The sequence below is a fragment of the Harpia harpyja genome, chromosome 11 (assembly GCF_026419915.1).
Source record: "Harpia harpyja isolate bHarHar1 chromosome 11, bHarHar1 primary haplotype, whole genome shotgun sequence".
NCBI classification, from domain to species: domain Eukaryota; kingdom Metazoa; phylum Chordata; class Aves; order Accipitriformes; family Accipitridae; genus Harpia; species Harpia harpyja.
The window spans coordinates 11,606,623-11,622,460 of NC_068950.1; the positions used below are offsets into that span (position 1 = coordinate 11,606,623).

At 36.8% G+C, this 15,838-nt stretch overlaps 1 protein-coding gene across 1 annotated transcript in view; it reads right to left on the reverse strand.

Moving 5' to 3' along the window:
* RABGAP1L (RAB GTPase activating protein 1 like) overlaps window positions 1-15,838 on the reverse strand; it is a 265,155-nt gene that overhangs the window by 226,385 nt on the left and 22,932 nt on the right. Inside the window, 7 exon segments of the mRNA XM_052801837.1 lie at window positions 1,206-1,272; window positions 5,988-6,098; window positions 6,916-7,076; window positions 7,875-8,049; window positions 10,032-10,242; window positions 12,772-12,964; window positions 14,230-14,397. Of these exon segments, the coding sequence (XP_052657797.1) occupies window positions 1,206-1,272; window positions 5,988-6,098; window positions 6,916-7,076; window positions 7,875-8,049; window positions 10,032-10,242; window positions 12,772-12,964; window positions 14,230-14,364 (1,053 nt within the window). The 5' untranslated portion in view covers window positions 14,365-14,397.

Below are 15,838 nucleotides of genomic sequence, written 5' to 3' on the forward strand. Positions count from 1 at the left end.
GACCTGCATGTACAAGCTATTACTAGAATGAGGCAAGTACATGCTTCCTGAAGTTTTCTGGGACAGTTCCTATGGATCCAACAGGCCTGTATGGTAGCCTCTTTATAGATGACAGGAGACTGACATTCCTACTCTGCAATCCAATTTGTGGTAGAGCAGTAAGAGTGACCGAGTTCTCCGGATTTAAACAGGGAGAAAGGGGGTTGAAAGGAAAACACAAATTCCTATGTATATCCTGTAGCCAAGAAATGAACTAATAAGCCATTACATCCAGCAGTTAAGTGTACTTGGAACATATGTAAACAGAATTACAGGTGGAGTAAAGACAGGAATTCAAATATACAGTCCATACAGCAAAAAGGTGTCATGCAGATTAATAGAATCCAATTCATTACGCTCTATAACTCACTGTAATTTATTCAATTTTCTAATCAAATAATAAAAATGGAAAATTGGAACTAATGTCAGCAAATAAAACCAGAAAAAAATGAGCTAGGAGATACAAACAGGCAAATAAAAGTGTCTGACACGAGAACTAAATACTGATAGCTAGAATCATCAACCTGAGTAAAGAAATGGACTAGGCAAAACTGGGATAACTGTATAGACAAAAAATGTCTGATTGGTTTAACTCAAGCACTTCTTGACTTGAAAAATGGTTGTATTCTTAACCACAGTGCGAAAGTAAATTGATATTATCACAGAAAGTATCATAGTATTTTGTAGTTCTCTTAAAAGCAAGTCATAAGAAAAGAAGATTGTAGAAGACAAGTGAATACTTCAAACTCTGAGCAAGAATTTAAATTCAAATTAAGCAAATAAAGGCAAAGTTTTCAGTGCCTTGGAAAAATAAGACACTTCCCTACCACCCAAATATAAAAACAATTACTTGCTCTAAATTTTTAGGCAAGATGCTTAACACAATACAGAAAGCTTAGTTATTTGTAACAACCAGTTGTCAGCTGACCTAATCGGTGCTTCACCAGTTGAACAAAAAACAGATGCCACATGTTTTGACATTAATTGAAATGTTTTGTCCATTGCATGTAACAAGTTCGTTTCTAGTTTGAAGATATAAACCCCAGAATTTAAGAAACAAAAAACAAACAAAACCAAACAGATGAGAGGTTTGTTTTGTTGGATTTTGTTTGCTTTTTTTAAATCACCTCTATCTTACTAAACAGATTATTAGAGCTAAGTACTACCATGTCTAGTAAATGCATGTCACTGTTCTTCACATTTCGTCCAGGGCTTAGTAGCATCCCAAAGCATCTGTGAAGTTCATTAAAAAAAAAAAAAAAAAGAAGTAGATATTAGCTTTTCAAAATACAACACTATTTTCTTGAATATAATGGTACAGCCACCTACTGCTTCTAATTTAAAGAAAACCTTTCTTAGCAGTTTTTGTTAGTGTTATGGCAACACTCAGGAAACATCAAAATATATACTGTAGAAATGACAATGAAATTATTTTCCAGAATGAAGATGACAGAAATTAGTGTCTGACCTGCAAACAATCCATTATTCTTAAAGACAACTTAGAATATTGAGCTTAAAGATACCAACAATCCCTACACATTAGTGATGGAGATTGACAAGAAGAAATTCACCCTCTCCCCAATCCCCTTTAAAAACTGTTTTCATACAATCACATGAAAAGTTACAAATTCACCCATTCTATCACCCATAATGTCACTGGTGTAAAACATCATGTAGTATCATGGGCTCTTAAAAAAACCAAACAGTTTGCTCAGTTTTTAGACTTTCATTATTTTTTTTTAAACTTAATTTCTGTATTATACAGGGCCTTGAATTCCAGAATTCCCATCGAATCATTTAACAAGAAAATGTTCTTGATATTTTTTAAAGAGTAAAAACAAAAACAAAAAAATCTTAAAACATTCATACTTTCAAACTTTCTGAATATTGAAGGCACAAATCCAGGTGTGAAGTTTCTGCAAATCATCTTTATCTTTCTCTCCTTTGAACATACTCCATTATGAATAAAAAAAATACCCAACAGAACTATGTATTTGTAACATAAGCCGCAAGCCATTTTCCACAGACTTTTAAAATTGTTAGATGTCAAATGAGGAAAAAAAACAAAAAAACCCCACAACCACCCTTGAAAGCTATTGCATCATGAAATGTTACGGAAAACTGGGGTCATATTTCAGAGGGTTTTGTTTTGAGAATTTTTATTCTGTACAGCTCAATTCTCTAATAATCAGACATACCACTTTTTATTGCTGACTCTCAGAACAATGTAAACCAGAAGCAGTCTCTACAAGCAATCTGACCCAAAGCTCTATTCAAAAGAGGACCAACTCGAATTGGGTTGCGCAGGGCTTTGTCAAGTCAAGTTCTGAGCATCTCCAAGGACAGAGAATTAATGATCTCTTTTGGCAACCTGCTCCAATGCGCAACACCCTTTGTACTGACAACAACTGGCCTAATTCAACAGTGGCATTTCCAGTGAAATTGGAACTTGTGTCCATTGATTCTAATCCTACCACTTTACACCTCCAAGAAGAGTCTGGCTCCATCTCCCCCATACCCTTCCACCAGCTATTTGAATGCACCAGGAGGAGCCCCCCATTCCCCTCTTTAACTCTGAACAAATGTCTGTCATCTGGGCAACCCACTTATCCAAACGAAAATCTAGATTTTTCAGCAAACATAAATTGTAAGGGATTATTTGAACATTCACAGGTTAGCAATGAAGATAGACTAGTTTCACAGCTTTCAGGCAAGCACACTCTATCATGAGCAGATATATATATAATAGCAACTATCATTTCAATAATGCTATTAACCATAAAAGTCTTAAGATATGCAATTACTATACCATCTAGTAAGTTTGCCCCTATTATGTTTGGGTATATGATTTTCATTTTCCGCCTCATTACACTTAAACAGTAACTTACATTCACAATTGTATTTTTCCTTCTCCATACTCTTCGCTCCTAGAATCTTAAAAATCAAAGTGGGAAATAAAACAGTAGACAACAATTTTGATTCATCTATACAACATAATGCAGTGCCATTTAAAGCAACCAAGGTAGCTAGGATGCTAGGACTTATATTTAACCATACAAGCAGGTTTCTCTGCAAGACTAATGAGACCAGGCAGAACGTTACAGTAGACCAATTTAGTGCTTTTTGTTCCTGGGGTAGAAATAGCTCTGAGAGGGCTATAATTTATAATAGTAGAGCGGTCACTAGCTTCTGGTACATCTGCTAAAGAAAACTGTAAGGCTAAGATTCAGAGGCAGGCAAAATATCTGTGCTTTTCAAAGACAACAGCTCACAGATCCTAGATCTTGCTGTGCATCTCTCAGATGTACACAAGCTCTGATGTGTGCCAGCCAAAACTTTTGGGAAGTATGCTTCCAAAAGAGTGGGCGTCTGGAACAAGTAACCCCTGTCTCTCACAGAAGCAGATACTTATGATGACTGGCAGCATCCTGATACTAGAAGAGTCAGGACTTCTCTTCCCACTAAGTTCAAAGAGCAAAATGAGTTCAGATGAGTTCAGGACCCTCACTTGCAGAGGAGCTAGATTTTACACAAACGGTTGTCAACACATTCAGCCTCCAATTTGAGGAGGCTGAACCACACACACAGGATTCAAAATGACCTGCACAGGCTGCGGGCCTCAGTCTTGCCACTTCTGACATGTTGGGTTTTCTGCACTTAAAGCTGGCTACCAAGTGGCTATGTGCAAGTGCACTACTCTGTTTAAATCCAGCTAGTTTCTAGACCTGCAGAAGAAGACCTGAAATTATTGTTCACTAATATATATTTCCATTTATATAAATACAAATGCTACCCATGGATAAGGCTGATGGTATTAAGTTAACATCATAACATGATCTTTAAGAGTTTCCAGTACTACTGAGCAACCAACCAATATTCTGTAAATCAGTTCTAAGGACACCATCTAGACTTTAACCTAAGCTATACCTACATAACTTGGTATTAACTCTCTTGTACGACTGGTAGTATACTGTATTTAAACACTACTCTATTAGGAACAGAGTCAATCCTCTCATTTCTCAGAATGAAAGGCTATTTCACTCTTCAGAACAACTTTCTTAAAGACCCCAATCATTAACCAGAATTTTCTTCTGGAATTCTGTAAACAACTGAGACTTGATATCCCACATTGTGGGACTGAACCTATGTAGTGCCACACATGACTCAAACCTGGGAGACAAGAATGAACATAATTTTTTTACCTGCTTTGACCTAGATAAAAACAGGCAAAACCCAGGTCAATCAGGCCACAAAAGGTAGGAAGGGCCAAAGTAACTCAACTGAGAGTAACCTACTCTATCAACCTAACCCAGCCATAGGCCCTATCTGTACACCAGGAGGTGGCAAGTTTCTCCAAATGATACCAGGTTTACTCTTCTGAGACCATGAAGGAAGATTCTTGAACTCTTTAGACCAGAGACCAAATTTCTTTAGGAACAACATTTTTTTTCATTATAATTTCCACTTAGAAATACTTTTGAAGACACATTAAATTGCTTAGAAGCTCACTGTCTGAGCTTCTATCTATTGATCTTTTATACTGGTTTTGAATTTTATTAGTATGCAGGGTAATTACATAAAATTACTTACAAGCCTGTGTATGTCATGTCAATTAAATAATTTTTTAATCAGCAAAGCTTGTGGTGGTAAAAATAACATCCTAATTGAATAGCTTAATCAAAATAAAAGCTGATTTCTAAGAAAGGTAGCTTTACTTTGGGGGGGGGACGACACCAACAATCAAATGCTATTCAGAAATGCTTAAAAGACTTCATCATTCATTGAATTCTGAAGCCAAAATTATTTAAATTAAAAATATATTGAAAATAGGGTGGGTTTTTTTTAAGCCAATGAGTAGCAAAAGAACAATTTTATAACACAATAGAATGATGATAAAAAATTCTGCTGTACATTCTTTGTCTAAAATTTTAGTTTTATTTTTGAAATAAGAGCTTGAAAGCAAGTCAAGAGATCAATCTTAGGTTTTGGGAGGGTTGTGGGGCTTTTTTCTTGCTTCTCCTGTTATCTTGAATTCCCTTTTCACTAAAATTGAATTCTGCTATTGTCACTCTTTTGATAAGATTGCCATCTGGTGGCGTCTGCTATTCTTAAAAATTGAGCTATTGAGAAGGAATTTCCTAATTTCAGTTAATACAATACCTACTAGTACTGTAGTAACAAGAGTCTACTGCTAATGAACACATTAACTAATGGTTATTCTTCACATGCATGGTCCACCTATTGTGCAAATGCTTTGCACAAAAGGTCAGATTATACTGTCCAAAAGGGATCCCCCTCATTTAATTTCCAGGAGACAAAACTCAAGTCATCAACCATTCCCGAACTCTTCATCATCACTTGAAGATAAACATTAGAATCATATTATCAACAAAACTACAAAGGAATCCTAGGTTAGGGTTAGGGAGTCTTGAAGACTCCACCAGAAGATTGCTGCTTCTAACCAGCAGGTTGAATCCAAACTTGTAGTGTCCCAGTACCTTCATCTAACAGATTAATATGCTCCAAGGTTTAACATAGCTCAGACAACCTAACTCAGTTACTTTTACTAAACAGTGAGATGCTGGTAATGCAGGATTATAATAAACGCATGTGTTTGCACTACTTAAAAACAACAGAAAGCAAAGTCAAAAGTATTTGAATGTCATAAGTATCCTAACACCACTTCAAAAAGACAATTAAAAGGCAAAAAAACAAGGATGGTTGAGTATTACAGGCTATGTTTCTTGTTTTCACCTAAAAATCACAAAATAGTTCAAAAGAAATTTAAAACTGAACTGCGCACCTACAAATTAATTACATTGTGCAATAATACTTTCTGTGTTATTGTTATATTTTTTTCTGTCACATAACTTGCACAGCCAAGGAAAAATACATTAAATACTGTTCTCTCAAAACCTTAACCTGCATTATTTTTATAAGAATCTTACCTCTCAATGGTCAGTTCTTTGTTTGAGAGCTGCTGAACTGTAATCACCACTTTCTTCTCAATTCCCTGCTTAAGCTTGAAATACAATTTCTCTCTATCCTTTGGCACAGGGCTAAAAGAATAAAGAAACAAGTTTTTTTAGCACAGATATAGAATATTAACTGTGAAATACAGAAAAGAGTAGCAGCCCACTTACAGTGTTAATGGCTCAACTCATTTGAGAGACCTCCTCTTCCTCTATTCACAAGTTAATAAACCAGCGCTGAAGAAAAACAGACTATAGGCTCACACTTAGTATGCTGTCTGGGGGATTTATCAGACAAACATATACAAAAAAGCATGGGGTATTTGGGGTTTTTAAATGATAGAAAATATGCTATATATTGGCTATAAAGCAAAAAATAAATAGGACATTTTCACAGAATTAACTCAGGATCAAGTCTTTCTTCCATTCCAAAAAATCTTGTAATTAACTGTTAGGCAAAAAATACTTTGCTCCCCTGTAATGCTTAGAGAAGTTTACATTTTCTAAATCTTCAATAAATTTGGAATTCATTAGCTTATTTTAAATTTAAAAAAAAAAAAAAAAAAAGAATGACTACTAGATGGTATTTACTCAAGAAAATTGGTTTGGATCAAGTTTTTAACAGGCTTCCTACTATCTTTTCCATTTACACAGGCCTATCTTGAGCATCCCTACTAGAAATCATGTATTTAAAATAAACTAACATCCTGATTTTTCATCTTTTTACAGAAAAGATACAGAGAAGAAAACTGTAAAAGCAAAGCAACAGCTTCCTTTTTATAAGAAGTCTACTTACGAAAAGAGGCCAAATCAATTTTACTGCTACATAGTAGCTGTGCATTCTGCAAGCAGCTATATACTTTTTCCAAAGAGATTTCTACTTGTCCCTTTCCATTCAGATTACCTAAAATTTCCTTTTCCATCATCTTCTTTGACTTCTAAGGAAACACTGAAAGTGTACACATCACTATCTGGAGTAGGAAGAACAAAGTCCTTAACATGATCAGATGCTTGTTTGGAAGAACGTTTGAATGCTGTTGAGAAACTATATAAAATTCGGCTGACCTGCAGAAAAGCAAAAGGATTAATAGTTTTATCAAAAAAAAAAAAAAAAAAAAAAAGAAGGGTATTTTTAATAGGGTATTGTGATGTGGTTTTGAAGGTCACGGAATTACAGTCACTTGCCTCTTATACTGAACACAAAGCATGCCTCATATAACATAAAACATTCAGGTCAGCTGTTGAATAACCAAGCAAATTCAGTATCATCTCCTATTTCCATTCATGTCACATTCACTGCTTATGTAATGCTCAGTAAGTTAAGATATATGTATTATAAGATGAGGAATGCAACTCATTAGAGGACCTGAATAATGTACTTTTCAGGTTGTGTATTTAACAACACAACTTAGAGTTTGCTCTTGCAGATGTCAAAAAACAAGGAGATTTCTTCTTTTTTAATCTCTGTTTTTCCACCCTAGAAAATCCTTTTCTCCCAAACTATCACTTAGTTCTTCCTAAAATATCTAGGGCAGAGTACCGCAAAATGATTCTTTGTAACTCACAAGGTCTACACTGCAACTTTAGCCTGAAACCTACCCAGATGAGGTCTGAAAAACAGAACACTTGTCTTAGGCTAAATCCTCCCATTACAGTGCACTTTGGAATTTTATTGAAATACTAAAAGAAAAAAAAATTCAATTATATTAATATTCATGTATGACTAGCTGCACATTCTGTGAAACTCATTATATATGTGTTAACGTATTTTTCAAGGCACTATATACCATTTCCACATCTGGAATAACTTAAAATGCTGCTTGTATCCTTTTTACCAGTCACTGTACAACATTTAATACTTACTGCCTCTTTAATCTCACAGGAGAAAACATGAATCTGGAACTCTTCTGTTCCACAGCTGCTTTCAGTAAATGCAAAACAGTCACTCTCTGAAGTCCCATTTTGTCCACGGACACAAAACAACACCTTATAGATTGGAAAAGAGGCTATCTCCACATTGCTTGATTGATCTATTATTCTGTCAAGGAAAGGAACAGGGAAGATCAAAGAAAAAGGTCAATAAAACAAACAGGACTACCTAAAAGGCTTTTCTGCAATTAGATAAACAAATATCTAAACTGTAATTACTACTAAATTCAAGTACACAAGGTAGGCAGTAAGAACAGAACAGAAATGTCAGGCTTTCCAAATTTAAGATGTAAATGTTTCTGCTTGTAACATTGGCTTAATTTCTTTTATACTCCATAATATAGACAAATACAGTACCTCTATATCATGCAATAAAAATGACCATCACTGCTCTGCAATTGTTCATGAAAAACACAAGAGTAGAAATGTAGAAACCACAGAAACTGTAAAAATGCAATTTGCATACAAAGATCAAAGAAAATTCAACATTAAAAAAGATTTTAAATCTGTTTAAGAAAAAATTATTCATTCAGAATCTACAGGACTATATAGCTTAGCAAATGCTTGCTATCATGTTCAGGTGAATATTAATTGCAGATCTAAGGGCTCATACAAAATTTTAAATTCCTCTCACTCAGAACCCAAAGAATATTTCAGAAACTTTAAAGACAACAACAGGGGGGGTGGTCTCAGAATGGACTACTAGACAGTGAGTTTTAAAGAATAATAGTTAGAGCTACACAGTTCTCCTCTGTCTTTTCGCTACTTATCCATATGCACATTCACATCAAGGGTGCATAAACATTAGTTACCAGGAATAGAATCCCAAGTCTGTAACAATAAAAATAAAGGACTAATCTTCTACAGGCAAGAAAAGCCAAGAGGATTCAGCATACTCTAATACTGGTGGGACATGTTAAATGGAACCCCACATGACAAGTGTTCAGATACCAGGAATGGAAACACTCCTCAAAGATGACACTGATGTCACTTAAATGTATATTATGTCACACATGGATTCACCTTTACAGTTCTGTGCAGATTCTCTGGCAGTCCTTGTGCTTAATGATGTCCTCTGCAATTAAAGATCAAAGGAACCTGCAATTTCACTTGCAAAACAACCTTCTTGAATGGCCACAATGGCTACGAAAATAGGTACAGCACACCTAATACCTCGTGTCTATGTGACAGGTGCCATCATAAAAGTATGCAGTATAATTTCCTAATTAAAATGAAATATTGCCGTAACGTCAAATGAAATCTTAAATTGGGTTCAGAGAGAAAAATGGAAGAAAATAATATATATGCTTGAAGGTCCTCCTGTCTTTCTGTGCAAGATGATAGTCAATACATAGGCAGAGCACAGGAAAGGAAGGAAATCTAACCATACCCTTCAGATATCTTGGTATCAGAGTTTAAAAATAAAAATCTTGAATACTGAGATGCTCCTTACTTCTGGATGCAAGACTGCTACAGGTGTGCCTTTAGTGCACCCTGATTAACAACCCTTGACTCTCTCACCACTAATTAGAAGTCTCTTCTCACATGGCACAAGTAAATGTTTTCTGGTATCTGGAGACTATCATCAGCATATGCATCATGAGGCAGACACAGGTGAGACTTGGCTTTAGCACAGCAATGTCTGGAAATAGAGACTAGCATCTCAGGTCCTCAACATATCTGGAAGAATCTAAAACTGAAACTTCTTCAGCTAACCCAAGGCCAGCAGGACTACTACTGTCTCAACATATTTACCTTGGAGGTGATGACAGACTGGGGAATTTGGGAGAAAACAGGCATTATCAGCTCTCCCTTTCCAGTATATCTCTTATTACCATATTTGAACAGAGATGCAGGTAGAAGGACATGCTTTTGTTGACACTGTATGGCAACTGCTACCACCAACTATGTACTGCACGTTAGATTTAAGCATGCATTTTGTTGCTTCAGAGGAATTTCTCAAAAATAACTTGTCTTCTGCAAGAACATGAGGCACAAATCCAGCAATTCTACTTCCCTGTGCGAGTAACAAAGTCAGAATCCACCTTTTATGTGTCTGTGCAAGTAACAAAAGAAACATTTGTATGTTACCTTACAGACCCTTCTGGAACGTTTGGAACATAAAGCGTTACAGGTAAAGGGGCTTGACTTGAGGATTTCATGTTTGCCATGGCATGTAGAGCTTCCAGTTCATTTCGAGGGGCAGACACCTTTGTGCAACCTAAATAAGTCAGTTTGTTAAACAATACGCTGTCCTCTTCCAGGGGTTCACTGGGAGAAGATGGCCTTGGTGCAGAGATTTCTGAAAATGAAGAAACCACTTCTTTAACCATTTGCTTTTATTTTTACACATTGTTTTCTGAATAATTTCCATAGCAAAATCTCCCACTTTTTCTGAGAATGGACATGGGAGTCAGAAGTCCAGCTCCAATGGTAAGAAATCCATTTGGCAGCTTAATATTAACGTTAAGTCTATCCTATTCTAATGCATGTTTCCAAGTATGGCACAGGGACAAACTGCCTTTTGATTCTTTTTAGCAGTGCTAGAACACAATTTTTCTTTAAGTTCCATTCCCCAGATATTCTTTTCTTTAGTTTGCTTATACCTCCTTCTAATTCCTACTCATCATTTTGCATAAAGATGCCTCTAATTCTCTTTTCTCCCATGTCTTTGCAGCTTGTGTAGAACTACCAAATGTGGTTCACATTCCTGAGATAGCTGTATTAACAGCATGAAACCATCAGGGAGCTGGAGAAAAAAAAAGGCTATCTGTTTGTTCCTCTACTCAGCAGAAAAGAAGCGTTCTTCTTCCACCATCACACTACTATGGACAGGGGTGATCTTGAGGGAGCTTTTGGGAGCTTTGCTGTTACTGTTGTTTTCTGGTGGGCTTTTTTAAGGCATTTTGACACTTGAGAAACAAGAAGAGAGGTGGAAGAAAAATTTAAGTATGGAACCAGAGTAATCTAGGTTGGAAAAAAGACCTCTAGAGGTCATCTAGCTTTAACTCCTGCTCAAGGACAGATCAGGTTAGATTAGGGCTAGTTTCAAAACTGGATCAGGTTACTCAGGGCCCTGTCCAGCTGAGTTTTGGTATCTCCAAAAGACAGACATTCCAAACCTCTCTAAGCAATCTACCCTGTTATTTCTATTTCTTATTACTATACCTAATATTTCCATAACACATCATAAAGGTTGCAAAATTGCGTTATTCCTTGGGGGGGGGGGGGGGGGGGGGGTGCAGAATGTATCTACAAGTATTTCTTTGTTCATTCATACTAAGGGTTGTGTTCTGTTTGAAGCATGTCAAACAGGGAGCCAGTAAGGTAAGTTTCTCAAAAATACAGCATACATGTGTTTTAGGGTGGTTTCGAGGATTCCCGAGAAGGCAAACACACACACTGACTATAAGGGGAAAAAAGCAAGCATTTATTAGCTACAGATGTGCGTTATGCTAAAGGTATCTTGTAAAGCAAATTAACATACCGACCCAAGGACTGTGAGGAAGATGGACCATACATTCTTGTGCCGTGTTGCGCCGCGAGCTCAGCCCAGCAATCAGTAGGTGTCAGCTTTACGTGGGCGTCCCCACGGAGGCACCGGTGGCCTCGCCGTACACCAGCCCGATGCTCTTCGGAAAAATCCTGATATTTATACATTTGCAGAGGAACGTGTTTCGGCACACGTGGCCAGCGGGTGCCAAAACACGCCTCGATTGTAACATAGGGAGCCTATGACGCATGCGCTCGCTGGCCAGGCGCGCTGCACGAGCCATAGCCACCCTGTCTATTGGTTCATGGGCTTTGTACATGCGGCATATTGTCATCATCCAGCAGCCACGCGCCAATCATGCACACAGCTGTGCTGTGCAACAGCCTGCTGCCTGTCCTCCCCCAGTACTGCTCAGCTCTCTTATCTCCGTGGTCAGCGTTCCAAGCAACAGGCAACAAACCATCCATTTTCTGTGCTGACTGCGTTTTCCTCGGCTATCTACCTCTCCCCCAGTGTTCATCCATGGACCAAAATCCCATCTTTTAACCCATCCGTATACAACATGTAATTAAGAGAAGAGTGTTTCCATTATGCATAAACTCTCTATCCTACTCTACCACAAAAAACTTTTTTTTTTCTTCCACTTCCCAAACAGATGCTATGGGAATTATCTGACACAATGACACAGAAGTCCTCTGCATACTACTGAGGGAAAAAGAATGCTAATTCAAAGCCCACAGAGATGGACACAGGCTTGTATTCCATATATATATATATATATAAAAGCTACAATATATTTTACACAAAATATATACGATATAGTTTACCTAAAAAGCTTTCTGTCCTCCCTTTTTCACCAAAACTTCAAATGCCAGATAAGTCCAACAATCATTTCTAGCAAATACCAAATCTAAAGCTGTCTTTACAGATACCTGGTGATAGAACCAGAGCTGAAAAGTTTATCAGCTTGCTCAGGGTATATTCCATTTGCAGTTAGTAACGTCAATGAACACTGCCCTGAAACTTCTCGTACTCCATCAGTAGCATCTCCACCTCAACTATACAGTCCATTCAGCAAGTTACACAATACTTAGTCCTAACTCATCTTCAGCTGGAGACAAAATGAAAATTATCTTGACCAAAACAGAGCAGCACAGGGTATCAATCTGATGATAATCTATTCCTGTCTATAATCTTCAACTAATCAGAAAAGGAGAGGAGGCCCCAGGGTATTCTCCGGTATAGTTTTGGAATGAAGCTCCAGAAAGCTTTATGTTCATTTTAAGGTTAACTTGAAACTGCCATATATGATTGAGGGGGGAAGCACTTTAGCAATACCTGTAATAGAAGGGTCTAAAACAAGGTGCAAAGATGGCTGATTTGTTTGACCTGCTGACCCATCTCCAGCTGCCTGGCTGCTTGCATCACTGAAACCTTCTTGGAGAGCAGTGAAATTGTTCTGGTCTTTTTCAGAATCCCTCAGTATCTCTTCCATTGCCTTCTCCAGCTGATCATCTCCATTTGAAAATACCTGTAAGAAGAAGATGACATTTTTAAAATGTACTTGTAGTTTTACTTTCACTATTATTTTTCAAACATATAGTCTTACTTGTTGCAGAAGTTAAGAAACTTTGCTGAACAAGACAACACACCAAGAATCAACAAAATTAAATCAAATATAGTCCAGTGTCCCATCCCATTACATATAATGCACATATTCTCACTGCTAATCCAACAACTATCCATCTAAAAACTACAGACATCTCTTAAAACATGTTTGTGTGTTTCGATCCTCCATTCAGAACAAAGAACAACAGACTTTGTTACAGATTAATCTTAAAGAAAATTTTACTTTTAGTCATATCCAATCCATTTCAGTTGTTTCACCAATTGTCCCACACATAGGAGGGGTACAAGTCAAAGGAAATGGCAAGAAAACAGTGAGACACATTCTCCAGGGAAAAAAACAAAACAAAACCCAAAACCACAGCCTTTCACAAGTACTAGCTTTTCAGACGAAAAAAACCCCATGGCCAATAATAAAGTTGTATCATGGATTCTACCTCCAGTTCACCTGCCTCTTTTCAGACACAATTACTAAAGCAGCAACTAGTGTTTAATACAGACCGAAATCATGGGTTGTAAATAACTGCCAAACAGTTATGCAACTGCAGACTAAATATTTATTGTCATTTCAAGGGGAACAAATTCCTATTGTTCCAAGCGGACCAAAACCAGTAAATCAGCTACTGCAACTCAAGTGGGGAAATTTGTAATTAACGAATCAGCTGTCACCCAAATGCTAAAATATTCTGCTATTTAGAGGTAAAAAGCTTTTAGAAAAGGTCTTAGTCATGCCTAAAGTACCACTAAGCAGGAAAACTAAATTAAAAACTAAAACCTGAGACCCTCTGTGGTCTATTTCTATGCAGCCTAATTATGTGGTTTTAAGATAACAACATTCAGAGTCTCTGATCCCTAAATAAAGAGTATTTCCCAAGCTTTACTGTGAAGCTCATTTTTTGAGAAGAACTTTTTAGTCCTTTACTAATGTATAAATCCACAGAATACTAACAAAGCTGACCCCCAAAGAAGTTAAGAGAAAAACTGAACTACCACTTTTAGACAGATTTGCTTAATCTGAGCTGTTAATTTCACTGGTAATAAGCAACAACAAAAATTACAGTCTAAGAGTCTCCTCAAGCACACACAAGTATCTTTAAATATTCAAAAGAAGTCGCAATCTTTTGATCAATACAAATCTTACTACACATTTAAGATAAAGCAATAGTAAACCTTTAGCTGAGGTTTTTCATCTTTTCCAGAGGTGTCCTCTGACTGCTGATGAACCAGGACGAAGTCTTCATTAATTAATGTGGATACAGTTTCAGGAATCGTACTGGCTTTGCTAAATGATGTTTTGACTTCCATCTTAGGTCAGTATTCTCCTCCTGCCACAAGAACCTAATAAAGAAGGAAAAATATTAAATAATTAGTTTTGAAGCTGTAACCAATATGTCAATAGGTGTAATATGAAGTTATTGTGGAATAATACAATACTTAAAGTTATATGAATGTATTATACTATATTCCTCAAACTCTGATTTCATTGGTATAAGGAATCTTTTTCTAAATAGCAAGTATGATTTTTAGGGCATGTTTAAAAATCCTATGACTTAATAGCAGTGGCTGTTATCTATGTGTATAGATAACACATAAGGAAGTTCACCTCAGAGCTTCCACTTCCCCTGTTTTTAATCTTCCAGTCTGCTCCCTCTACCTCCCTAATTCCTGCCCTTTGTTGTCCCTCATACAGGTATATTTCTTACGCAGAGTGTCATGCAGGTTGTGTGACAATACAGGTTACCTGAAGACTAATTTTCAAAGAACTGCATATCAAAGTGTAAGCTCTCCACCTGAAAACATATTTACCAATCTATTATGTTAGTTTTTATTATTCTTTATATCTACAGGTGATGAAGCCAAAGATGATACTAAACCACAATCACATCCTTCTCAGCAAATTTCTCTGAAACCACCTGCAACAGAGTTAAAATTAACCATACCACTAAAAACAAACAAAACCACCACAACCAACTATAAATATTATGGAAACCGAGAACAAGTTTTCCCTTGTCTGCACAGCAAAAAATAAATCTAGAAACAAAAAAAAGGGCAAAACAATGGTCAGCCTATACATTACAAGCTCATATACAAATACAGAACCAAAATCATTCCTAGCACTTCAGAATGAGGACAGCTATTGTAGGTATCCACCAAATAAAGACAGTAGCACCTATGTTAATTCAGAATGTCTTCCCTGATTCCTTAGGGAATGAACAGCTAGAATGAAGAACACTGTATATTAGTATTTTTGTATTTTAAATGGATCTATGTTTTTACATTTTCTGTGTTAAAAACGAGAAAATATATTTTCAGATAGACTTTATAAATAGCATGCACTCCCAGATACAGTCTATTTCCATTTCAGTTTCCTGAAAAATAAGTGCTGGGATTTATTGTGCTTAAGACTCAGAGTTCAGAAGAGTCACATATAGCACGGGGGGAAAAACTGCTATTGTCACCTTTGCACAGCTGGACAGTGCCCAAAGAGAGGTAGCTCAACCAAACGTCTTTTGTGACTGGTGAACAAGGGCAGGTTTAGCTTCACATTGCCTTTCACAGCCTATACCAAGGTGCAGAACTGTGCCACGCTTTCTTCTCAGTTACAGTTCCAAAACACCAAGTGATCAACAAAAGAATGCAAATTTAGCTCTAGCTATAGGGAACCACAAAAACAGCACTTAAAAACAACAAAGACATGCATGTTCACCACCACTCTGAACAGGCATTAACAGGCATTACACTTAGCATGCTAGCCACAAGAGGCAGTTTAGCAACTTTG